This window comes from Marmota marmota, unplaced genomic scaffold (genome assembly GCF_001458135.2).
Source record: "Marmota marmota marmota unplaced genomic scaffold, marMar, whole genome shotgun sequence".
Lineage (NCBI taxonomy): Eukaryota > Metazoa > Chordata > Mammalia > Rodentia > Sciuridae > Marmota > Marmota marmota.
Window position 1 is genome coordinate 4351417 of NW_026000241.1, and position 27461 is coordinate 4378877.

Sequence of the window (27461 nt, forward strand, 5' to 3'; positions counted from 1 at the left end):
CTGGCCCATTCGCAGGGCTCGCCCCCGTCGTTCTACCTTGCCTTCCGGGTTGCTCAGGATGGACGCCCATAGCATCTCGGGAGTTGTGGTCGAGCTGCAGTGCCTCAGGGTTAATCCCCTGCGCAGGCGCGCACCGCTCCCTCCGCCACTCCATCCACAGGCGCGCTCCGCTCTCACTCTCCCGCCCGCGCGCAAGCGTATCCCTTCGCTCACTCCCCACACCCGCCGGCAACGCCCACTGACACACAAACTAGGTGGATAGGAAGAACTTTTATTAGGCTCTACTTCCAGCCTCGGCCACGCGGGCCACACGGGCTCCGCCCGCCTGGAATCCGGGTCAAGGGGCACCATCACCGCCCTCCTCGTCATCCTCCACGTCGAGGCCCGGGATGCCGCGGATCTGGCGCTGCAGCGCCCCGCCCAGCAGGGGTACGACGCCCTCCTCCTCCTCTTCCGGTGGCGGCGGCGGTGGTGGCGGTGGCGACGTTGTCCCGGGGGCCGGCTCAGGGGGCACAGGGGGCTGGACCAGAGCAATCTCTTCTCCTTCCATGACCCCCGCAGCTTCGCCCGATGCCCCCTCGTCAAGGGCGCTGCCCTCCACCTCCTCCTGCTCCTTCTCTTCCTCGGGGCTATCAGTGAAAGGGTTCTCTCCCTGCAAGGGGAAGCGAAGACACTGAAGGGACGATGGGCCCGCAGAAGCAGGGTTGGGGTTGGGGACGGGTACCAGGAGTCAGGGCTGACTGGTGGGGAAAGAGGGGTGCGCCTTCACCTTAAGGTAGCGCTCCAGCTTCTTGCTGATGAGCTTGTTGTTGAGGATACTGCGGGCCACCATGAGCGAGGACTTCTTAGACTGCTCCATCATGAGCTGAGGGCAGGGCAGACAGGGCTGAAGAAGTGGCTCCAGGAACCCGGCAAGCCCACCCGACCCGACCCGTGCTTCCACACCCAGGGCTCAGCCCCGCCAAAGACCCTAACCAGACTGGGGGTCTTTAAGTGTACCTCAAGTATAATCGTCCAACCACTTCACAAGCCCGGAACCACTACCTCATATGATCTTATCTTTTGTTTAAATGCTCCATCCTTCCACATCATATTTACTGTGTGATTGATTAAAGAGAGAGATTTATAGGTCTATATATATTTTTATATGCCTACTGCTAAATTCTAATTTCCTCATATAAAAACTCTAGGGCTTGGAGTGCTGGTGCACACCTGTAATCTCAGCAGCTCAGGAGGCTGAGGCAGGAGTTCAGAGCCAGCTTTAGCTATTTAGCGAGGCCCTAAGCAACTTAGTGAGACCCTGTCTCAAAAAATAAAAAGGGGTGGAGATGTGGCTTTGTGGTTAAGCATCCCTGGGTTCAATCCCAAGTTCAACAACAAAACAAAAAGTGAACAAACTAAAAAACCTATTAAATGCCAAATGCACAACCCATATGATCGATAAAGAGAATACAAAAACAGGAATACAATCTAACAGTATATTTTATTAAATGATACATATTCCTTTAGGATTCCCAGCATGACAAAACACATGCAGTAATGGTAAGGCTGAAAATAGACTGCTGGTGGGAAGAGCAATTGTTTACATATTTTTTGGAAAGCAGTTGGATAGAATGTATTAAAAGTAAAGCTCTCAGTAATCCCTAATCCTGAGTTTAATACCTCAAAACATGCATGCACCTGGTTGTAGGGGTGAAAAATTAGAAAATGCCTAATGGTTCTTAAATGGAGATGTAAGGGAATAAATCAGATTTAAAAGAACACCATACAGCCCCCTACAGATGGCTCACCTCTCTGTGGCACAGTAAGAAAGGTGTGTGAGGGGATGGGGTTGTGGCTCAGTGGTAGAGCACTTGCCTCCCATCGTGAAGCCCTGAGTTCCATCCTCAGCATCACATAAAAAAAAATAAATAGGGCTGGGGTTGTAGCTCAGCAGTAGAGTACGCTCACCTAGCACGTGAGAAGCCCTGGGTTCAATCCTCAGCACCACATAAAAACAAATATACAAAATAAAAGTACTGTGTCCAACTACAACTAAAAATTAAATTAAAATTTAAAAATAAATAAATAAATGGGGCTGTGGCTCTTGCCTAGCACGTGCAAGGCCCTGGGTTCAGTCCTCAGCACCACATAAAAATAAATAAAATAGAGGTATTGTGTCCAACTACAACTAAAAATAAATATTAAATAAAGAGATTGTGTCCATCTACAACTAAAAAACATACATATAAATGTATGTATATATATATAAGTAAAATCTACAACTAAATGTATATATAGAAAGGTGTGTGATTGACAGTTATCAAGACTGAGTTTTGTCTGGAAGGATTTACACCTAGAAGTTGGGTCATTTCATCAGTGGTGGGAGACCAGGTAAATCTCACTTTCATCATCATACAGCCATAAGCAGAAAGAGGATAATGCTATTTTTATCATGTGGGGAACAGACTCCACCCTCTAGGAATCCAGCTGAGTTCAGCCAACTTTGCTTACATGTTCCTGGAAGCCACATAAACTTGCTGTTTCTACTCCCTTTCTCACATTCACTTTTTTCTTTACACATTTTTCATCCTACCATTTGGGGGAAATATTAGCCTCAGACATGCTCAGTAACAAGTTAAAGATACAATCAGTATTCCTTAGCAACTGTTTCTTGCTAACACATTATCTTTCCCTCTCTAGGCATACAGATGGACACACTATAAATTCTCCCAACTGAGGCACATTTAATGTTTCCAGATTTTCATCATAATAACCAAACACCACCAGAATTAAATTAAGTACTCTCAGGCTGGTGCTTTTAATTCTAACCAAATAGGTTCCCCAAAATGATAGTGCCCAATTACTTTTTTTAAATTATTTTTAATTTAATATTTATTTTTTAGTTGTAGTTGGACACAAGACCTTGATTTTATTTATTTATTTATTTTTTATGTGGTGCTGGGGATGGAACCCAGGATCTTGCATGTGCTAGGCGAGCACTCTACCACTGAGCCACAACTCCAGCCCCACCAATTACTCTTTAAAAAAAAAAAAAAATGATGCAAGCCACATTTCCTCCACTTGTATTTTAAACAACGAACAGTGAACCTGGTGAGGTGCATGCCTATAGTCCTAGCTACTGGGAAGGCTGAGGTGGGAGGATCACTTCAAGCCAGGAGTTTGAGACCAGACCAGGCAAGATGGTTAGACCCTGTCTTAAAAAATCATGACTGGTCCTCCCACCTTCTGTCAGCACTGCATGTTGTCATTGTGAGATATTTTTGCTGCCGGATGAAAGAGAAAATATTATGTGCTGATTCCTATGAGACTTCCTTGCCCACTAGCAAGCCTGAGTGCTGATATGCACGCTGGTGCCCAGCACCTCTATGAGATGAACTTGTTTTGGTGTATGGATTTTCTGGCTTGCTCATGAAGGCTTCCTTTAACACACTCGAAGTAAACAAATGATCTACGTTTTCTGGAATCTAATATATAGTTATGAGGCAGGGGTCCAACTTTCCAGAAATTTATAAATCATTACTTCCCTGCTGAATTGAAAGAGGTTTTTTTGTTTGTTTGGTTTATATAAATCTGAAGTCCAAAAGGCTCTACAAAACAAATATTTCCCCTGGAATTCATTTGGTGACAAGACATGGGATGACATTACTTTTTTTTTTTTTTTTTGGTATGGTGCTGGGGATTGAACCTAGGGCCTTGTGCATGCAAGGCAAGCACTCCACCAACTGAACTATGTCTCCAGCCTGACATTCCATTTTTACACCATCTTTTTTTTTGGTACAGGGGATTGACACCCCCACCAATAAAACTGAACCTAGGGGTGCCCCACAACTGAGCCACATGCCTAGCCCTTTTTTATATTTTATTTAGAGATAGGGTCTCACTAAGTTGCTTAAGGCCTACCTAAGTTGCTAAGGCTGGCTTTGAACTTGGAAGCCTCCTGTCTCAACCTCCCAAGTCACTGGGATTACAGGCATGCACCACTGCGCCTGGTTTATTTCATCTTTCTTTATCCCATCTGTATGTCACTTGAATAACTACTGATGGATGATTCAACTACCAGACTCTTCCTTAGATCCTGCTGGAAGCTACTGATCACACCATATTGTCTTTCTGAAACCCAAAAATTAACTCAGAAACACTTGGCCCTGAAGTTTCAGAGACGACACCTATACAAATACTAAGTTCTAAAAAAAACATATTGGGACTTTTCCCTAGGTCTGTTGATTGCACTATTTTATTCTTGTGCCATCACCACTTTTTGCTGCTGACTTTGTAAAAAAATAAATAAATTTTAAAAAAATAAAAATAAATATATATGTGTGTGTGTATTATATATAATACATATAGATAATAACATGTACAGTATATTATTTTTTAAATTAATTTTTTAAACTATTTCTTTGTGTGTGTGGTGCTGGGGATAGAATCCAGGGCCTCCTTGTACATGCTATGCAAGTGCTCTACCACTGAGCTACACCCCAAACTTTAAAAAAAAACAGAAACAAAACAAAAAAACCCCTCCTTTTAAAATTTTGAGGCAGGTTCTTACTAAGTCACCAGGCTAGCCTTGAATTTGTGATCCTCCAACCTCAGCCAACCGAACAGCTGGGGTTACAGATGTGCACTACTATACCTGGCTGTAATAACCTTTAATATCTGTAAACTCATAACTGCCCTTTGTATAATCTTTTTGGCTACAGTTAGACTTGGAAAACTTTGTCAGGCACAGAAAGACAACATAGTATGTCCTTACTTACATGTGGAAGCTTATAAAGCTAATCTCATAGGAGTAGAAAGTAGAATAGAGGTTACCAAAGGCTAGAAAAGGGGTACAAGGAGAAATGGAAAGAGGATAGTTAATGAGTTCATGGGTGCATCTGCATAGAGAAATAACTTCTAATGTAGTACAGCACAGTGGTATATTATTGACAACAATTAGTTGTATATTTCAAAATAGTGTAGGGAAGACTGTTTCCAATAACAAAAAAATGATAAATGTAAGAGGTGACAGATTTAATGGTTGCACTGATTTGGTTGCGTATTGTACATAAGTATTAAAATAGTATACTGTATATCCTAAATATGTACTACTATGTGTCAATTAAAAATAAAAATAGCTGGGTATGGTAGCATACATCAGTAAATCTTAGCGGCTTGGGAGGCTTTGACGGGAGGATCACAAGTTCAAAGTCAACCCCAGTAAAAGTGAGGTGCTAAACAACTCAGTGAGACCCTATCTCTAAATAACATACAAAATAGGGATGTGGCTCAGTGGTTGAGTGCCCCTGAGTTCAATCCCCGGCACACACACCCCCACCAATAAAATAAAGGAAAAAGAAAATGTAAAAATTTAAAAATTTGCAATCAATCCACTTATCCCTATCCTAGATTATGATAGGAATTGTACTATCCTCATCAGTTGGGGATAACTGGGTTTTTGTTTGTCTTACCATTAAATATTAACTCCCCATTTACAACACAATATGTTCTTTATGTTCCTCCATTTGTATCCTTGGAGTATTTGTAGTTCTTCTTAAAGGTGCTATGCCTTTCTTTAAATCTATATTCCTAGATACTTCAAACACGGTGTAGTTACTGTGAGATTTTTAACCACATTTGTTTCTAACTTATTATTACTAGAATAAAGAAAACCAACTACTTTTTGTATGCTATCTTGAATCCCACCTCCTTATCAAATTCTACTAACTTTGAGAACAATTTGCAAGGTGCAGTGACAAACGTGTAATACCAGCTACTCAGGAGGATCCCAAGTTCTAGACTAGCCTGGACAACTTAGTCAGACCTTGTTTCAAATAAAAAATAAAAAAGGTTGGGTATGTGGCTCAGTGGTAAAGCACTTGCCTAGCAGGCTTACAGCCCTAGATTCATTCTCAGTACCACACACACAGATATATGTGTGTGTGTATATATATATATATATATATATATATATATATATATACACACACATTATATATATATATATATATACACTTTTTTAAAAAATTTTCCATTTCTCTAAGAATGTAATCACATTATTTGTACATAGTTTTCCCTTCCAGTATTTTATGTTCTTTGATTTCATATTGAAGCATCCTTGCATTCCAGAGACAAATTCTAACTACACTGGACTATACATCTGAATTATAGATTGATAATTACTAATATTTTCCTCAAGCATATTCATGTCTTTAATTATAAACTAATCTACAGTTTCATCTGGTATCACTTTTATTTAATTTTTGGAATCAAAACTTAAAAGACTTCCTAAAAATTACCTGAAGAGGACAGTCTTCTAGCATGGCGGGTGGAAGAGCCCTGTGAACCCACTCGCCAATGAAACTGATGAAAATTACTAAGAAAAGTCTCTGAATATGTCCAAGGGACATATATCAAATGAAGAAATACTTAACAAGGAAAAGCTACTAAAATCCAGCGAGAAAGAGTGTCAGCTGTGTTTGTTTGACCTATTGCCTCCCTGCCCTCCCTAGCTCAGTGTGATGGAAACTCCACTCCTATGCAAGTAGGAGGATAAGCCCCAGTGTCTACCAACCTCATTACAGCTTAGGGCTGGAACAGGATGTCAGCATTTCTTATCCTGTCCCCACCTACCTGCAGCTGAGGCTAAGTTCTGAATAAGTACAGGTGGGAGATGACAACTTCTTTCTTCTGCCTAGTCCCTATGCACAGAATGGAGATGTGACCTAGGGTAAGATATGCTGAGAATACTGGGGCTCACATAGCCCTGGATTGTTCACAAAGTAGAGGTCGAATGCTAAGAGAGGCAGACCAATACCAGAAAGAGGCCACAGCCCATTCACTTCTCCCTATCTCTCCTGAAGCACCAGAGTCACTATTTGGAAGCAACCCTTTGTGCTCACCCTGAGCCTTGGCTAAGAGATTTTGCCCAGGAGAGCCTGGCCTTAAATCTGTGAGCTCTTAATCTCTTCCCAACTTCACTAGTAAGAGTATTAACAGTTTGAGACTAAGAACTCTCTCAAACAATGAAGGGTGTGGAGAAAAAGAACTGGAAGGAGACTGGAAGATTTGATAGTAATATAAATTAAACCATAGTGTAGCTAAGTTACCAGAGAGAAACTAAAACAAACAACAAAAATAAACAGCAAAGAACAGCCTCCCAGGGTTCAGAATAAATCTCAAACAATAATCTCAAGAATCAATGCTGTAAAGGACCACAAATTTAATTGGATTAAAGTAGAGTGCCATTTATGCCCCAGGGCATTATTGAGAACCATATAGCAATCAGCCAGAAAACAGACTGTTAACAGCTGAGTATGTATGGTCTGGGAGACAGTCAGAAAGAGCCTTTACTAAAACCATGTCAGGGTGGTTCCCAATCAAGCCAGCATGTCTGCACATGCCCATGACTTTCTAATTCAAGGCATAATATCAGAGCTTCACAGTGTGGGGATGAAAGAGACTTCTCTAAAAAGAGACCTTGCTAAAAGAAATTTGGCAAGTCACTAATCAAACAGATACACAAGTATCAGAACAAGATGCTGGATATGGGGGGGGGGAACCAGTATTATATAATATATTATCTATAAGATGTCTAGTTTTGAACACAAAATTATGAGACATTGAAGCCGGGTGTGGTGGCGCATGCCTATAATTCTAGTAACTCAGGAAGCTGAGGCAGGAGGATTACAAGTTCAAGACCAGCCTCAGCAACTCAGCAAGGCTCTAATCAACTTAGTGAGACCCTGCTTCAAAATAAAAAACAGGGGGCTGGGGTTGTGGCTCAACAGTAGAATGCTTGCCTCGCATATGTGAGGCACTGGGTTTGATCCTCAGCACCACATAAAAATAAACAAAATAAAGATATAGGGCTGGGGATATAGTTTAGTTGGTAGAGTGCTTTCCTCGCATGCACAAGGTCCTGGGTTCAATCCCCAACACCACACACACACACCAAAAAAAAAGGGGGGGGGCTCGGAATGTAGTTTAGTGATTGTAGCTTAGTGGTTAAGTGCCCCTGGGGTTCAATCCCTGGTACCAAAAAAAAACAAAAACCAGTCATTGAAAGGAGATTCTGAGGGCTGGAGATGTGGCTCAAGCAGTAGCGCACTCGCCTGGCATGCGTGCTGCCCGGGTTTGATCCTCAGCACCACATACAAACAAAGATGTTGTGTCTGCCGAAAACTAAAAAATAAATATTAAAAAATTCTCTCTCTCTCTCTCTAAAAAAAATCTTCAAAAAAAAAAAAGAAAGGAGATTCTGACCCACATTCAAGGAAACACAGCAGATGATAGAAACTACCTGTGGCAGTGAAAAGATGTCAACATTAACAAAGATTTCAAAGTAGTAATTAAAAATGCTTAAGTAAAGGCTTGAAGAAGTAAAAGGTATAGTGTCACACCTCTTCAGACAGACATCAACAAACAAATACTAAAACAAAAATACAAATCTTTTTGGAACTGAAAAGTACAATAACTATTTACCAGAGAAGCTGAACAGTAGATAAGAAGAGAATTATTGAACCTGTAGCTCAATAGAGATTATACAATCTGAAAAACAATAATAAAAATGAAGTCTCAGACAATGATGGGACACCATTAAGTGACCCAACTTATGCACAACAGGAGTATAAGAAAGAAAAAGGGCCAGGTGCAGTGGCGCATGCCTGTAATCCCAATGTCTCAGGAAGCTGAGACAGAAGGATGGCAAGTTCAAACCCAGCCTCAGCAAAAGTGAGGCACTAAACAATTCAGATCCTGTTTCTAAAAAAAAAAGAAAGAAAGAAAAGGAAAATAAAAATGAGGAAATAATAGCTGAAAGCTACCCCAAGACTGATGAAAAACAAACTTACAGAAAAAAGATTAATGAACTCTAAGTGGAATAAATACAGAAACCCACCAAGAGACATACAATAAAAATGCTAAAAGTCAAAGACATAGGAAAAATCTTGAAAGCAGCAAGAGAAAAACGAATCATCACTTACAAGAGAAACTCAAAGGTTCCAAGCCAACATCAGGATAACATGCTGAAATAAAAAGGCTATCCACTAGGCTGGGATGTAGCTCAGAGGTAGCGCGCTCACCTACGATGTGTGAGGCACTGGGTTCCATCCTCAGCACCACATAAACATAAAATAAAGATATTAAAAAAAAAAAAAAAAAAGACTATCAACCAAGAATCCTATACTGAATAAAGGAAAAATAGATATTTTGAGATAAACCAGAACTGAAAAAGCTGGGCGTGGTGATGCATGCCTGTAATTCTAGCTACCTAGGAGGCTGGGAGGATCCCAAGAAGTTCAAAGCCAAGGAAGTTAGGAAGGAAGGAGGGAGAGAATTTGCTGTTATTAAACCCGATAGTAATGTGAATATTCACAGAAGAATTTAGTTAACTATAAAAGACATTATAAAGGCACATTTTTTTTTTTTTTTTTGTACTGGGGATTGAACTCAGGGGCACTGGACCACTGAGCCACACCCCCAGCCCAATTTTTGTATTTTTATTTACAGACAAGGTCTCACTGAGTTGCTTAGTACTTCGATAAATTGTTGATTCTCCTGCCTCCACCTCCCAAGCCGCTGGGATTACAGGTGTGCGCCACTGTGCCCAGCCCCATTTTTTCCCTTCTTAACTGATTAAAACTATTGTATAAAACTACACACACACAATTACATAGATATACTGCAATTATTTGTCTTATATATTACAGAAATTAAATACTGTTGGCAGTAAAGACAAAGGAAGTGAGGGCAAGAGCACAATCACCAAATCCACTCTGGGAAACTACAATATGAACAATCCAGTTCTTCCTATAAATCAACTGCAAGAAAAATAAGACATGAAGGAAGAACCTATGTACTGAAAGCAGGTTGATATATAGCAACCATCTGTAGTACATACATCAGTATGGGTCTTAAGTTTTTGATTTTAAAAATATTAGTCAAAGAAATCTGAATACCAGTTATTTGGCGGTATTAAGAAAGAAGTTATTACTGGGTACAGTGGTGCATGCCTGTAATCCCAGTAACTTGGGAGGCTAAGGCAAGAGGATTTCAAGTTTGAGGCCAGCCTTGGCAACTTAGCAAGGCCCAGTCTCAAAATAAAAAAAAAGGGGCTGAGGATGTAAAGTGCCCTGGGCTCAATCCCCACCACCACACCAAAAAACAGTTATCATTGATTTTTATTTAGGGGTAATAATGATAGTAAATTAAAACTGTTTATATTTCACAGCTAAATACTGAAATGATTATGGATAAAATGATGTGATATCTGAGATGTGCCTTTATATATGTTTGAAATTTCCATTGTAAAAGTCTTTAAATCAGGTGAGGGGAGCAACAGAAATGACCACAAATAACAACTCTACAGGAACAAATAAAGAATGAAAAATGAAAAATGGGAAATAAGACTAATACTAACAAAACCTAGAAAGATATAATCAATATTCTTTCTTCAACTTCTTTAAAATAAACAAAGTATAGAAAGCAATAATTACAACACAGAGCTACACAGAAGTAACAATCTTCTTGAAATTAAGTTATATCTGAAGTGGATTTAGAGATGTTATACGTATAAAAGGTAAAGCCTACAGGTATGGTGGTGCACACCTGTAATCCATTAATTCAGGAAGCTGGGGCAAGAGGATCACAAGTTTGAGGCCAACCAGCCTCAGCAATTTAGTGAGGCTCTAAGCAAATTAGCAAGACTCTGCCTCAAAATAAAAACTAAAAAGAGCTGGGATATAATGCAGTGATTAAGTGTCCCTGGGGGTCAATCTTCAGTGCAAAAAAAAAAGATAAGGCCTAGAGAAACCACAAAAGGAAGTCAAACCAAAAAAAAAGATAGTGGAAAAAAAAAAATCACTAAACAAATTAAAATGTTCCAGTGAAAAATATTCACTAAATACAAAATAAAGCAGTAAAAGAGGAAAATTACAGACATTAAATCAGACAATTAACACTACAGGTAAATGAATTAGAGAATTTGATATAAAGACATTGAAGGATGGACAGCTAAAAATCAAGGTTGAACTATATGCTGTCCACAGGACACACACTTTAGATTCAAAAATACAAATAGAGACCAGGGATGTAGCTCAGTGGTAGAGCACTTGCATAGCATAAGCAAGGCCCTAGGTTTGATCCTCAGTGACACACCCAAACACTCACACACACACACACATACAATTAAAAAGAAAGTAAAAGGACAGGGCAACATCATCAACCAAGGAAAGCAGAACTGGCTATTCTAATACCAGACAAAACAAATCATAAAACAAAACAAAACAAATGTACTGACACAGACATTTTATAATGATGAGACTATAACAATTTTAAGTATATATGCACTTACTGAGAGCACAAAAATATGAAAACCAGTAACTGAAATGGGGAGATAGATAATTCAATAATAATTGGTGATTTGAAAATTCCATTTTCAATTACACACACACACACACATACAGCAACTTGACAAAAGAGCAAAGAAATAAGCTGGGTGCGATGGTGTACATGTGTAATCCCAGCAGCTCAGGTGCCTGAGGCAGGGGGATCACAAGTTCAAAGCCAGCCTCAGCAACTAAGTGAGACACTGTCTCTAAGTAAAATGTAAAAAGGGTTGGGGATGTGGCTCAGTGGTTAAGTGCCCCTGGGTCCAATCCCCAGTATCAAAAAATAGAATAAAATAAAACAAAGAAATAAGCACGATCAGTGTTGGGGTTGTGGCTCAATGGTGGAATGCTTGCCTAGCACTTGTGAGGCCCTGGGTTCGATCCTCAGCACCACATAAAAATAAATAAATAAAATAAAGGTATATTTTTTAAAAAAAGGAATAAGCACAATAAAACGGTTAGGCAAACAATAATCTACAGAATATTCTAGCAAACAATAACAGAATACAGATTCTTCTCAAGCACAAGGACCTTCAGCAAGATTTACCAAGAGAAACAGAAGACTCAGATGACTAGAGGACATCACTACCAACCTTACAATAATAAAAAGAATTATAGAACAATACTATAAACAACAAAATACAACACCCTTTCAGGATAAAAACACTATAAACAAATTAGACCTAGGAGAGAACTACCTCAGTCAAATCAAAACCCTCAGCTATCACACGGGACCCATAAAGTCCCAAGTTTTCAATTCTATAAACATAATAAGAAATTCAAATATTATTTCAAGGTTACCATAAGTGATCTATATATTGCTCATTTTTATAAATGTTCTACCTGGGATGATGGGACAAAATGGGTAATGATGAGTCTGGGGCTCTCCCCTTAAGATATGAACAATATAAACAAGACAAGGACATGCACTCTCACCACTTCTGTTCAACCAAATACCAGAGGTTGTAGCCAGGATAATTAATTAAGAAAAAGAAAAAATAGGCATCCAGATTGAAAAGGAAAAAGCACAACTAATTCTGCAAATAACTGATATACCCTTAATAAACAAAAGAACTTGCTTAGCATGTGCAAGACCCAGGGTTTGATTCCATTTCTAAATATATCAAATTTATTCTAAAATATTGTTTTCCTTTTAACAATCGCACACTCACAAAAAGCACAGAACACATTCTGAAAACTACAAAACAGTTTTGAAAGAAATTGAATATCTTGGGCTGGGGTTGTGGCTCAGAGGTAAAGAGCTCGCCTAGCACGAGTGAGGCCTTGGGTTCGATCCTCAGCACCACATAAAAATGAATAAATAAATTAAAGATATTGTGTCCAAATACAACTAAAATAAATATAAAAAAAAATTGAATATCTAAATAAATTCAGACATTCCACATTCAAGGATTAGTGGACATATTGTAAAAGTGGTAATAGTCCACAATTTGGTCTAGAAATGAAACACAATCCTATCAGAATACCAGCTGACTTCTTTGAAGAAATTGTTAAGTTGATCCTAAAACTCATGGAAATTCAAGGGACACATAATAATCCAAACAATTTTGAAATATAACAATAGAGTTGGAAAATGCACATTTTATCATTTCAAATCTCACAAGGCTATTTCCTAACATAAAGTACTAACATAAAGTACTTTCTAACATAACTGTACTAACATAAAGACAGAACCATGGAATAGAATTTTAAGTCCACTGTGGAGCCAACCTAGATGCCCTTTGATAGATGAATGGATTAAAAAAATGTGACATATATACACAATGGAATATTACTCAGCAATAAAAGAGAATAAAATCATGGCATTTGCAGGTAAATGGATGGAGAGTTAGAGAAGATAATGCTAAGTTACCCAATCCCCAAAAAAACAAATGCCGAATGTCTTCTCTGATATAAGGAGGCTGATTCATAATGGGGTAGGTAGGGGGAGCGTGGGAAGAATAGATGAACTCTAGATAGGGCAGAGGGGTGGGAGGGAAAGGATGGGAGCATGGAGTTAGAAATGATGGTGGAATGTGGTGGACATTACTATCCAAATGTATAAAGACACAAATTGGTGTGAATATACTTTGCATACAACCAGAGATATAAAAAATTGTGCTCTGTATGTATAATAAGAATTGTAATGCATTCCGCTATTATATATATATATATAAATTAAAAATAATAATTAAAAAAAATTCTAAGTCCAGAAATAAAACCACACAGCTATGGTCCACTAACTTAACAAGAGTGCCAAGATCATTCAATGAGGAAAAAATAGTCTCTTTCAAATGGTGCTAGGACAACTGAATACCCACATGTAAAAGAATAAAGTGAGACCCTGACCTCACACCATATGAAAAAAACAAAGTGGATCGAGGCCTAACTGTAAAAGCTAGAACCATAAAACTCTTCAAGAAGAAATCATAGGGGTAAATCCTCATAATCTTGTATTTGTCAATGGATTCTTGGATATGACACCCAAAGTGAAAGCAATAAAAGAAAAAAAAATTTGATCTGGGCATGGTGGTTCACTCCTGTAATCCCAGTGACACAGGAGACTGAAGCAGGAGGATTACAAGCTTGAGGCTAGCCTCAGCAACTGAGTAAGACCCTATCTCAAAATAAAATTTAGAAAGGAATGGGAATATAGCTCAGAAGCAGAATATTCCTAAATTCAACCACCAGTACTACACACACCCTAAAAAAGATTTACTATTTAATTCAAGCAGTCCATTCCTATGTAAATACCCAAGAGAAATGAAAACAAATGTGCACAGAAGAACTTGTACACCACTGTTCCTGAGAGCATTACTCTTAATAGCCAAAAGGAAGAAACAACCCAAATACCCAAATAAATGTGGCTGGGTATGTTGGTACATGCCTATAATCCCAGAGGCTCCGGAAGCTGAGGCAGGAGGATCCTAAGTTCAAAACCAGCCTCAGCAACTTAGCAAGGTCCTAAGCAACTCAGCAAGACCCTGTCTCTAAATAAAATATAAAAAACGACTGGGGAAGTGATTTAGTGGTTAAGCACACCCTGAATTCAATCCATGGTACAAAAAAAAAAAAAGAATATATGTACCAGACTGATAACTAATATAAGGGGAAGATGAGAGGTGATAGCTAAAAGGTATGAATTCCTTTTTGAGGTGATGAAAATCCTATAATTGATTGTGGCAGTGGCTTCTGAGTATACAGAAATCTATGTATCAACTAAAAACTATTGAACTGTACATCTTTTTTTTAAATAGACTTTTTAGTTGTTGATAGACCTTTATTTTATTTATTTATATGCGGTGCTGAGAATCAAACCCAGTGCCTCACACATGCCAGGCAAGTGCGTTACTGCTAAGCCCCAGCCCCAGCCCCTGAACTGTACATCTTTTTTTTTTTAAAGATAGAGTGAGAGAGGGAGGGAGGGAGAGAGAGAGAGAATTTTTAATATTTATTTTTTAGTTCTCGGCGGACACAACATCTTTGTTTGTATGTGGTCCTGAGGATCGAACCCGGGCCGCACGCATGCCAGGCGAGCGCGCTACCGCTTGAGCCACATCCCCAGCCCATGAACTGTACATCTTAAATGGGTGAATTATATGGCATATGAATTATACCTCAGTAAAGCTGTTACTAAAATAATAACAGGAAGCTTTCCTTTCATGATCATAGTCCAGAACTTTAAAAATAAATAAATAAATAAATAAATAGAAGTATCGGGCCGAGGTTGTGGCTCAGAGGTAGAGCACTCCCTTAGCGTGTGTGAGGAACTGGGTTCAATCCTCAGCACCACATAAAATAAGGATATTGTGTCCCCCTACAACTAAAAAATAAATATTTTTTAAAGAATAAGAGTATTTATCTGCATGTGGTGGTACACACAGTAACTTGGCAACTGAGGCAAGAGCATCACAAGTTAAGGTTAGTTTAGGCAACTTAGATCATGTCTCAGAGTAAATAAAAAGGGCTGGGGTATATCTCAGTGGTGGAGTGCTTACCTAGCAAACATGAGGCCCTAGATTCAATCCCCAGTACTGGGATGGGGAGGGGGAATTAAATTTAAAAAAAAAAAAAACCCACATGTAGCATTTAAATTCTTTTAGGATCAACTGCTATCACTCATTTCCTACATGTTTGAGGGGGGCGGCCCACTGGGGATTAAACCCAGGGCTTCTTGTATGCTAGGCAAGCACTCTACTACTGAGCTACATCCCAGTCCTAAACTATATCTCTTCTTGCTAAATTGTCCAGGCTGACCTTGAACTTGTTATCCTCCTGTTTCAGCCTCTTAAGTAGCTCAGATTACAGGAACACATCACTGCACCCCAAGATTTTTCAACAATTTTAATAATTCATGTATACTGCACCATTCACTGTCTTTTCTCTCTATCCCCCATCAGTTCCCAGCCTAAGAAACTGTTCTTGGCAATACAGCTTTTCTGCTGCCAAAGCCAATGGATCCTTTCCTAATCTTTCTAGACATTTGCCAATTCTCAACCTGTAACTACCAAGCCAGACCCCTCAATGAGAATTGGTGCACTGAAGACGACCAGAAATGAGTTGAGATGGGTATGAAAAAGGATGAGAGATGCCATTTCCTATGCTCACCTTAGGTGCTATCAACAAATAAATCCCATCATTCTGTGTCGTCGGCCACATCTCCTTTTAGCTCAGAACTGGATCTGGGCCTCTGTGCTATCTCCCTACTGCAGTCCTGCAACATCACCTGATTTTTAACAGCTACCTCCTACCCAACATATTACCACTTCAATCAGAAAACATCTTCTCCGGATATGCCAGCAAAAAAGAACATACTCATTTTCTTGCCAAATGTGCGAACTAGATATACCCCACCCCCTGCCACGCATAATCTCAGCAGCACCATTGTCTACTCAGTTCTCAGAGTCAGAAACCTGAGTCATCCCTGGCTCCTGGTCACTCCCACAGGCCAACCTCCTGTTCCTGTACTTCGAAGGCTCTCCTCTCACCCTAGATTATAGTGCCTATGAACCTCTGAAGTCCAACCACTGCTCCAGCAACAGGGGCCCTGTATGTTTCTCCATCTTTTTTCTGAACCTAATCTGGTGGTTGGCCCCTATGGAAATGGTGGTTCCCATATCCCTTGGTGCACTGGTCTTGAAGGCCCAGCTCAACATCACCTTCTCCCAGGCCATGTCCTCATCTCCTGGCTTTCTCTATGTAACCACAGTGATTGCACTGGACTGGAACTGTCTTTATCTATTGTCCCCTGCCTTCCCCCTCTCCTCATTACAACCACAGGACATCCCCAGAGGCCTCAATCAGTTCACCAACAGGAGGGAGAGGCCACCTATGGCCACTCACCCTGCGGTTCCGGTTGTGATCCATGGTCTTGAGATGCTTCTGGATGATCCCAAACTGCATGGGAATAAAGAGGTCACAGGCAGCACAATGGGCTGCCTCCACCTTCTTCACAAAATGCTCCATGGCAATTTCTGTGGGGGGAGGAGGGAGGAAGAAGGGAGTCACCATTGGTCCTAAGTGCCTAAGACAAACCCAGAAGTCTAGGAAAAATATCAGCCCAGCTTTTCAACATGATTAGCTATATGGGACTGAGGCTTTTCTCGTTCAATCTTCCAAAGAAACAAAGGGATGTCACAATCCTGTATGGAGAAGCAGAGGAGGGCAGGCCAAGGTGCTACTTGGTGGGCAGTGGGATAGAACCTCCTCACCTTGGGTCAGATCCTGATCTCTGTAAATCTGCTGGATCAGACCATCAAGGTCCTCCACAGTTTTTCGGAGTTCCTCTGTCTTTTTGGTTTTGTTGGTGACATACTCCTGCCAGAGACACGGAATTTCATGAGGGCTGCCCTGTGTCACCAGGGACCCAAAAATATCAAGAGTAGCTATGCTGCTCTGAGGCTTACCTGCAGAAAGTCAGCCGTCTGCTTAGGGAGCTTGGTGCCTACATACTTAAAGTGCTCCTTGTGGAACTTGCTGTCAAGGTGGCTGGCCATCTCATCCTCATAGAAGGTCCGGTATTTGCAGAGAGAACACACAAACTGGATCCTGCCACAGGAGGGAAACAAGCAGCTGAGGCTGCAAAGGTCCCAGGGAAAGGTGCTGCCGCCTCACCCAACCCAGCTGTGAGCCCTGAAACAGGGCTTGCTCACGGGCCTCTGAAGTGCGGTCCCAACAGAGGGACAGGCTGGGACCAGGAGGGTCGGGAGCAGAAAGGGCGAGTCTGCAGGCTGCAGTTACTGCAACGTAGGGGACAGGGGAGGAGCTCTTCCTTCCCATAGGCAGGAGGCCGAAGCCTGAGGCAGCAGCTGCTGCAACAGGCAAGGAGTCGCTGGAAGGTTGCCGGAGGGCCACTCTACCAAGGCTGGGCAGGAGCTTGTGCACTTGGCCCAGGTGGGAACCGGAAGGAAGGATGCCCTGGCTTGAGCCAGGTGGCCCTGAGGTGCAGAGTGGAGTACGCAGTCCCGAGGCAGGGCCCGAAAAGGTGCTGCATCTTCCTTCTGGGTTCTGGGGAACTCAAAGGCCCAGCCCATCCTCTGCTCAGAATGCTTGGGGGTGGTGTCGGGAGGGATGGAAGGCAAGCAGGCCTGGGCACCTGCTGCCTCATCTTCCTCTTCCAAGAAGAGACCAGTCTGAGCTGGAAGGAGGGCGCCTGCCCGGCCTGCCAGAGGGCAGCCTGGAGTCACCTGGGCGAGGTGCTCTGTCTGGGCCTGGTGTCCACAGCAGAAGCCGGGGGTCTGGGGCCTGGGCTGGAGCAGGCCGCCGTGGCAAGGGGCGGAGGAGGCAAGCGCCAGTGCGGGAGCCCTGAGGGCAGACAGACCCGACCAAGGGGCGTGAAGGGCTCAGCCACAGACAGGCCCGGCCTGACAGGGCCGGCGGGGAGGGCAGGGAGGCAGGCCCGAGGCTGCCACAGCCCACAGGTGCTGCCATCTCTCCTGAGCACGGCGGCGGCCTCTTGGCAGCTAGTTGGGGTGGCACAGGCGCCTTGGACCTTGAGTCTCTGATGAGCTGGCCCCCTCCCTCAGGGGCATCGGGCCCCCAGTGCACCTCGGGGCTCGTGCGCTGAGTGACCTAGCGCCGGAGCTTCTGGGCAACGGTGCCGAGCAGTGTCGGGTCTCAGGCCACAGATGCCAGCGGTCGCCAGGCGGCCACAGAGGGGCAGGGGATGAGTCAGGCCTTAGGAGCTGGGCCTGGCGGGAAGCAGGGTCCATGCACGGCCGAGCAGGTGGTGGCTCCCAAGGGAGGCCAGAGGGCGGCGAGATGGCAGAGCTATGGCCCTGCTCTCCTGGCGGCAGCCCCAGAGCGAGGCAGAGGCAAAGGGATGGAGGGAAGCTGGTTACCTTTCCACCATGCGGTCTCGCTGCCGCTTTTTCTGTTTGTCCTGGCTCTTCTTGCTTGCCTGCAACTTGCGTTTGGCCTGGCTACTCTCATCCTGGGTGATAAGGGCCCCTGTGGGAACAGAGGGGCACAATCACCAGTTTGGCTCTGCCAGGAAAGGGCAGGCCTAAGGCCTCTGGCTGAATCACCCGCTGTCCATTCCAGAGGGTCCATCTGAGAGCAGTTGTTTACGCAAGGCCTTTGGCCATGAGCAGGGCTGGATACCCTGGGCTGGGCAGGAAGTAGGTTTGGCCTAGGCGCCAGGAATGGGGAGATACACGCTGAACCCTCTGCTCTCCAGGATACCCTCACTCTCTGTGGAGTGGGCCATGGGGAAGCTGGAAGGCAAAAAGAAGCTGTCTTGGAGGGGACACTGGCACATGTTCAGAGGGGCCAGGTGGTGGGATGCAGGGAGGCCGCTCACAAGGCCCTGCCCACCCCACACTGGGCACCGAGGCAACAGTAGGCTGAGGCTGGATTTGCTGGTAGGTACCTGCTGGCGCTCATCACTCAGATGGGGGGACACGGACTCCCAACAGGGGCTGGAGAGGCGCTAAGGGAGAGGACACGCAAACCACAGCCGTAAAAACTGCACCAAGGGTCCCAACTCAAGACACCAGCCACTGAGGACTCGGAATTGCACGTTACTGAGGGACCAATAGCAGGGATTGTGCCTAGGGGTCCCCACACTTTTGCTTACTGCCCCAACCTGAAGGCAAAACCAATAATGCTAGACAGGGACAATGCCATCCACAGACTCCACCTAGGAAGAACAGGGTCAGGATAGGAAGGGGCAGGGGAGGAAGCAAAGTCCCTGCCAGCACATACCCAGCCCCACAAGGCAGGTCCCCAGCCAGCCAGCCAGCCACTTTTCTGCCACAACCCTACCCTCAGCTGGATCCTTCCCATGAGTACCTGGAAGAGCCACCTAAAACCCAGGCCCCCTAGAAGACTCACCTTTCTCTGAATCTTCTTTGCCTTCTTCTCTCCCATCCTCTTTTCCTTCCTCATCCTCTCCTTCCTAATATAATTTTAAAATCCAACTTTAAAGTGTGCAGTTACTTATAATGACTCCAAATAACAAGACCCAGGGCCAGGAGCTGGTGCTGGTCACCCACCACCCATGCACACAGGCGATAACACTGCCTAAGACCCCTGTGGTGAGGCCTGCATTTCAGCTCAGTTTGGTCTTCACAGGCCTCACCTGCAGGGAGAAAAAGCTCAGGGCCAGGGGCCACTTACTGCTCTGGATCCTTTTTCCATAGTGTCGATACCTTCAGTGCCCTCTGCGGCTTCCCCCTCAGTGCCCTCATCTGTAAGGAGAGAGGAGTCAAATTCATCCCAGAATCTCCACAGAGGCAGGTAAAGGGAAGGAAGCAAGGCCCCATGCTCACCATTGTCTGAGTCACTGTTCTCTGAGCAGTCCGTCCGGGTAGCTTTGCTGTCCGGCTCGTCAGGACTGCCACCCTGCTTTCTCTTCTTCTTTTTGGTCTGAGCCAGAGAAAGGGAACTGGGTCAGAGGGGATGACTCCACTCCAACCAGAGACCAGGAGGGATAGGCCTCCTCACTTACCCGGAAGTCAGCCGTAGTCCAGGTCTTCCAGGTTCGCCTCATCTGCTTCATGCCATTGCCAAATCCGAAGCCAAAGCGGGAGCCACCTGGGAAGGCGCCCCCGCCACGCATGCCCTGGAACATGCCATACTCAGGGATGATGTTCTGGGAGAAGAGGGAGGGCAGCCGGGAGGCACCAGGCATGCACTGGCCCCGGGCCCCCATGGGATCTTCCCACATGCGCCCATAGCCCGAGGCCATTGGCCTGCCGCTCCGGGCATCCCGGGCCCAGCCCTGAGCCCTTGGACCAAAGGTATCGCCGCCACGCATGCGGAACTGGTCACGGTAGGCATCATACTGGCCCTCATAGGCCATTTCCATCTCAGGGTCAAGCTCGCCATAGTCATAGCCCGACCGGTACAGGTCACGCTCACTCAGGACGGCCCTTGAGTCACAGGCCTCGTAGGAATCATATCTGCAGAGACATGTGGCAAGCATCAGGCAGAGTTCCCTCAGAATTGCTCATATTCAGCTGGCCTTTTGGCCAAGCCAACTGCTCCTGCCATCCTTTCAACCTCCCAGACCAGGGACAGGAAATGCAACTCTAGCACTCACCCTGCCCTGTCAGGGAGACTCAGTGTTTAGAAATGCCAGTTAAAATGTTCTGGACTCTAACAAAGCAGAGAATTTTAGAAGGAGGAAAGGCTTCTCAGATGACATTCTCATAGGGGCCTCACATAGGGGCCACTAAGAAGGACTAACACCTAGCAGGAAAGCTCTAATCCAAGGCCCTATGAGAGGCAAGGCTGCTCCCATGACCCTTAAGAAATCAAAATCCATTTGTGACAGCCACAATGCCCAAGGGTGCTCTTCAGGAGAAGAGGTAAGTATCCCAGCATAATGTATGCTTAGCCACTGAGGCAAATGATGCCCATGAGAAACAATTCAGACTTCATCCTACGTGACTAGGGGGACCCACAAAAACCCTCCAAAGCCCCTCACAATCCAGATGAAATGGGATAAAATGGTGAATGTTTCTTAGTAGACATTGTGACCTTGCCAAAGCGCTGGAAAAGGGCTCTAAACCCTATACAGCAACTGGGAAGGAGGCAAGGACTCCTGCCCAGGAGAGGCAGTTTAACCATAGCGATAGCCCATGCCCCACACCACACAAACCTCACATACACAGGGGACCCTCCTTACATTCTCCTCCCCTAACCTAAGTCCCTAGAAGGCACCAGCAGATACAAGAGAAGCAGCTAGCACTGCCATTCCTCCCCTCGTCCCTGCTCCCTGGGCTCCAAGCTATGGCAAGGTGGTGCACTACAGCGACTCAAGTCCATGCAAGCAAGTTCCCTTGCTCCCTCCCCCAATGGCCCTGGGGCCACACTTGGCCTTACCAGTGACCGCCAGGCCTCCTCACTAGGGCACAAGTACCCCTAGATGGATACCAGTTCAGTCAATGACAACTACCCATAGACAATGCTTTGCAGTGTGGTATATCTGGGTGCAAGTCCCACCCAGCCCCACCACTTAGTCAAGGGGCCCTTTCTGGCAAAGGGAATGACATGACTGCGCTTTAGTTTCTCCATCTATAAAATGAGGATAGCAAAAGTTCCTCATAAGGATGTCTTCAACAGGTGTACATTTATAAGGCATTGAAAAATGACCAGCAAGTGTCCATTTCTGTCCCTCCTCTGTATGGAAGACAGCATAGCTCACAGTGGTCAGTCCCAAGGGCTTGCCCACTGTTCACACAAACCTAACCCGTCCTTGCTCTGTCTTTTTTTTTTTTTTTTTTAATATTTATTTATTTATTTAGTTTTCGGCAGACACAACATCTTTGTTTGTATGTGGTGCTGAGGATCGAACCTGGGCCGCACACATGCCAGGCGAGCTTGCTACCGCTTGAGCCACATCCCCAGCCCAATCTTGCTCTGTCTTGCAGGATGCAAAGTCTAGATTGAACACCAAAGTGTTGTCCCAAAGAGAGGGGCTGCTGGACACACTGCTCCTGAGGAGCCATTCTGTGGGTATGATGCAGCCAGGCCAATCCAAACTTGTTCCCTGCCTGAAGCTAGAGAGAAGCTGACCATGAGGGCAACATAGGTCAGAGAAAGGAAGTACAATGGACCCCATTGAGAGCAAAGCACCCAGTAGAACAGAGCAAGGATGGAGAAAAGGGTCACAGAAGCATATTCAACTGAAATGCCAGCAGGCAGGAGATACCCCTGCAGAATCTCAGCTCCTAGGTAAGCCCCTACTCACCTTTCTCCACCTGAGCTGTACACGCCGCCTTGTATCATGTCTGTCTCCAAGTGTGGAACCATATCTAAGCGCTGGTTAATTCTGGATAAAACGGAATCGGCACTGGCGCTACCTGAGGCACTAGGGTTTGCATTTGTGTCAGAGCTAGGCATTTCCCAAGAGTTTGAAGTGGCCATACCATACCCATAGTTGGTGGTGTTATCCTGGCCATAGCCATAGCCATAACCATAATTCTCGTAGCCTGCAGTGGAGGAGACAGAGATAGACAGATGACAGGGCAGGAAGGAGAAGGCAGACCAAAACAAACATACAGAAAAGGGTGTCTCTGTCACAAGAGATAAGCTGGGGACCCTAGCCACCCAAGGGCAGGTGGGCCCCAGCTATTCCAATAAAGATCTTCTCTGATGTAGCAGCTGGCCCCAAAGACACCCAAATCCCCCTTTGGTCAAGCTGGCAGTGGCAGAGAAACAACTGGTTCAATCCTGGGGGAGAGGAGAGTGGTTGCAGGAATGATACTTACCTCTGTTTGTCCCAGAGTTCCAAGTTCCATAGCCTACAAAAAATAAAATTGCAATTACATCTATAATCACTTCCAAAAGAACATGAATTTAACTCAGTTTAATTCACAAATGAAAATAATTACTCCCACTACCTGACTGGCTGGCTGTAGGACTTCCTCTAACTGAGATAGATGCCTCATGCTAGACAGCCCCCTGCAAATACACCAGGCTATTCGTTGCCCTGGCCCCTGGCAACAAATAGCTCTGAGCATGTGGTATTTTTTTTATATATATATAAATATTTATTTTCTAGGTGTAGATGGACACAACACAATGCCTTTATTTTTATGTGGTGCTGAGGATCGAACCCGGGTAAGGCCCATGCTAGGCGAGCGCTCCACTGCTGAGCCACAATCCCAGCCCCTGAGCTGTGGTATTTAAGGAGTCTCTTGTTCCCAAAACTTTCAACTACTGAACTTGGCTCCTACACTTCTAAATTGAAAAGCTAGAATTAAAACATAACATCCCTCCACCCCTGCCTCCCAAGTACTAATTAGAGGAAGAAGAAAACTGTTTTTTTTTTGTTTTTTTTTTTCTCATGTAGACTGCAGGTTAGAGCTCTTGCCTGGCATGCCTGAAGCCCTGGGTTCATAGATAAGACAGATGTCACAGACTGTGTTGTGCAAGAGGCAGCTGGTACAATTGATATCAATGCTGAAATGTCACCCAAATTACCCATCAAGCTACAAGGAGCAGGAAAACAAACCACCCCAGTCCCCCAAATGTCTGCCTAAATAGGGAGGGCCAACAAGCCCTTGAAGTGTATAAGTGTGCTGAGTGGGAGGCACATCACTGAGGGAAAGCCAAGAGCAACTCCTAGCTTGAGAAAAGCCATTGAAAAAACAATCTGGATTATAAGATGATTACGCTCTGGATTCGATAGTAACACCTGATAAAATCCATTCCTTCAGGAGCACAAAGCCACTAAGAACTGACAAGGGGAACTTTGAATAATGTTCCTCAAAGGAGCACATGAGAAAGGTAAATCCACACCCTGTAAATATGGTAAGACCCTCTAGTTCCCTCCTATTACATGTCATCTCTGCCCTACAGACAATCGAGACAAGCTCACCCCAGAGGAGGCTACCAGAGCTTGTTGAAATGGCAGCCTGACAAATGGCAGAATCCAGACCACAGAAGAGAAACAGTGAACTAAAAAGATGAACCAGGAAAATGGTTCTGCATTTGAGTTCCCCTACAACCCAACAAACGCAGAGAATGGAAAGGTGTCAGAAACTAGCCAAAGTACTCTAGATGACTGCTACATTTAATGAACTATGGGTATGAAAGAGCTCACAAAGAAAAAGTCCTCTTTGCGTATGGCAAACAAAACCACGGTTCTACGCAACAACATTTTTTTTTTTGGTACCAGAAACTGAACCCGGGGGATGCTCAACCACTGAGCCACATTCTCAGCCCTTTTTTTTTTTTGAGATGGGGTTTTGCTAAATTGCCGAGGCTGGCCTCAAGCTTGTGATCCTTCTGTCTCAGCCTCTGGTGCCACTGGTACTACAAGTGTGCACCACCACACCCAGTGGTGTGAGGGTAAGGGTAAAACCAGGGATTGAACCCAGGAGTGCTTTACCACTGAGCTACATACATACCAGAACTTTTTTTCCTTTTTCAAAAAAAATTTTTTTTTAGTTATAGATGGACACAATATCTTTATTTTTATTTATTTATTTTTATGTGGTGCTGAGGATCGAACCCAGGGCCTCATGCATGCAAGGCAAGTACTCTACCACTGAGCTACAAGCCTAGCCCCATACTGAGACCTTTTAAATTTTGAGACAGGGATTCACCAAGTTGCCAAGGCTAGCCTCAAACTTATGATCCTCCTGCCTCAGCCTCCTGAGTAGCTGGGATTATAGGCCACCCAGCAACAACTATCATTCTAAGCAGAGGCTGGCTGTCCCAGACACTGTTCAAACCCAGAATGCTGCTTGACGTTAAGGGAGAGTAACAAGGGATGGCCAGGAGTTGGAAACCTTTTAAAGAAAGGGCAATGAAGGAGCCATTCCCACAAACAAAAGAGAGGCCAGCAAAGCTACACTGTGAACAACTAACAAGAGCCTGGCCTCTGGCTATTTCAAAGGAAGAAGGATTGAGAGAGAAAGGCAGAGTCATTGGGGCTCTGTCTATGAGTCACAATCTGGTCACCTCAGGCTTCAGGTGTTGAGAATCTGATAGAAAGGAGTAAGGAAGCAAACAGTATGGTACATTCTGTGAAAAGCTGCCACTAGAGGAGTCCCTTTGGTCAAGCACTCACTATGTGCTACTTGCTATACCTGGAGCGACCAGGCTCCCTAATGCACTCACCAGCTGGGTCCCTTGGCAAGAGAAAGCCTGTGCCTAGACTGATGTTTGGGGACTTGAGGACTCCATAGGACCTGCCAAGTCTGAAAGAAGACCCCAATTCACTCTGTCCCCCGAAAGAATGAGATCATGGACGACAAAGGGAATTTTAAGGACAGTTTTGTTCTTTTTGGCTTTTGTTACTGAACTCTGAGCTAAATCCCCAGACCTTTCCATTTTTTTGTTTTGAGACATTTGAGACATAAATTGCCCAAGCTGACCTTTGAATCTACAATTCTCCTGCCTTGGCCTCCCAAGTAGCTAGGATTATACATGGGCACCACAGTGTCCAGCTACAACTTTTTTCAAAAGAAAAAGGAGGTAGTCACAATAAGCAATACTTACAGACCAAAAACAGAACACAATTTAAATATTCAACTTCCAGGATTACAGCCTACTTACTCAGTGAGAATATAGCCACCAAAACAATTTATAGCCAGGTAGCCAGCCTTGGCAACTTAGACCTCATCTCAAAGTTTATATAAAAACGGCTGGGGATGTGGCTCAGTTAAGCTCCCCAGGTTCAAAATCCCTGGTAACAACAACAAAAGCTCCTGTTTTATGTAGCACAAGGAAATGCATCTAACATAAGCAAAATAAAGCAGGACACACAACCCTTCCACCTGTAAATTATTCAAACATATAAAATAGGTAAGTTAACGAAGATTAAATATTAAAATGGTAGGATCCCGGTTGACCAATGTTTAAGTGATATTTAAATGTTGTTATATTGTTCCTGCAACTTACAAAGAAAAAAAATTCCATTCAACAATGGTCTATATTAAAACCCTCAAATCTACAAAAGAGAACAAATGAACTTAGCAAGGCTTATTACAAGGTTAACATACAAACTAAATTCAAATACTGTAAATTTATTTATATATATATATATACACACACACACACACACACATACATACATATAAATATATACATATATATTGGTGCCAGGAATTGAACCCAGGCGTGCTTTACCACTGAGCCACATCCCCAATGCTTTTTATTTCTGAGATAGGATCTTGCCAAGTTGCTTAGGGCCTCACTAAGTTGCTACAGCTGGCTTTGAACTTGCAATCCTCCTGCCTCAACCTTCTGAGCTACAGAGATCAAGTCCTGTGCCACCACACCCAGCTAAATTTATAAGTGTCAAATAAAGCCTGGAGTAGTAACACATGCTTGTAATCCCAGTGATTCAGGAGGCTGAAGCAGGAAGATCACAAGTTTGAGGCCAGTCTCATCAATTTAGCAAGACCTTGTCTTCAAAATAAAAAGGGCTGAAGATGTAGCTCAGTGGCAAAGTGTCCCTGGGTTCAAACCCAGATATGATTAAATAAATAAATAAATAAAACATATCAAATACATAAATTGAATAATCATATTTCTACATATTAGCAATTAACAACTGTCAGAAACAAACAAACAAACAAAACCAAAAAAGACAATGACAGGGGCTGGGGATGTGGCTCAAGCGGTAGCGCGCTCGCCTGGCATGTGCGCAGTCCTGGGTTTGATCCTCAGCACCACGTACAAATAAAGATGTTGTGTCCACCAAAAACTAAAAAATAAATATATATATATATATATATAAAAAAAAGACAATGACAGGGGCTGGGGTTATGGCTCAGTGGTAGAGCACTTGCTTCGCATGTGTGAGGCACTGCGTTCGAGCCTTAGCACTACATGAATAAATACTGCTTGCATCCACAACTAAAAAAAAATTTATAAATTTATTATAGATTAAAAATAAAAGATAATGACAAAGAGTATAGACAAGTTCGTCTGAGAGAAAATATCTGCAAATGGCAAATCTGAGAAAAGGCTTGTATCCAGAATACATAAACCAGATAAAAAAGAAAGTTAAAAAGATGTACCAAGGGCTGAGGATTGACTCAGTGGTAGAGTGCTCGCCTAGCATGCTCTAAGATCCTGGGTTACATGCCCAAACTAAAAAAAAAAAAAAAAAAAAAATTCCTAGGG

General features: G+C 43.6%; 1 protein-coding gene across 7 annotated transcripts in view; it reads right to left on the minus strand.

Annotated features, from left to right (window-relative positions):
- Window positions 1–251: 251 nt before the first annotated feature.
- Window positions 252–27461, minus strand: part of Akap8l (A-kinase anchoring protein 8 like) — a 34811-nt gene continuing 7601 nt past the window's right edge. For 2 of the 7 annotated variants that reach the window (XM_015489172.2, XM_048794781.1), the window contains exons 3-14: window positions 23090–23122; window positions 22570–22810; window positions 20323–20776; window positions 20144–20240; window positions 19992–20062; window positions 19707–19770; window positions 18713–18821; window positions 17279–17420; window positions 17084–17189; window positions 16716–16846; window positions 770–865; window positions 252–652 (exon numbers count right to left, since the gene is read on the minus strand). In XM_015489172.2, coding sequence (XP_015344658.2) covers window positions 338–652; window positions 770–865; window positions 16716–16846; window positions 17084–17189; window positions 17279–17420; window positions 18713–18821; window positions 19707–19770; window positions 19992–20062; window positions 20144–20240; window positions 20323–20776; window positions 22570–22810; window positions 23090–23122 — 1859 coding nt within the window. In that variant the 3' untranslated portion in view covers window positions 252–337. Of the gene's footprint in view, window positions 653–769; window positions 866–1078; window positions 1098–16715; window positions 16847–17083; window positions 17190–17278; window positions 18177–18712; window positions 18822–19706; window positions 19771–19991; window positions 20063–20143; window positions 20241–20322; window positions 20777–22569; window positions 22811–23089; window positions 23123–27461 lie in introns of those variants that run through there. The other 5 variants (XM_015489173.2, XM_015489174.2, XM_048794782.1 and 2 more) reach the window with 5 other exon arrangements.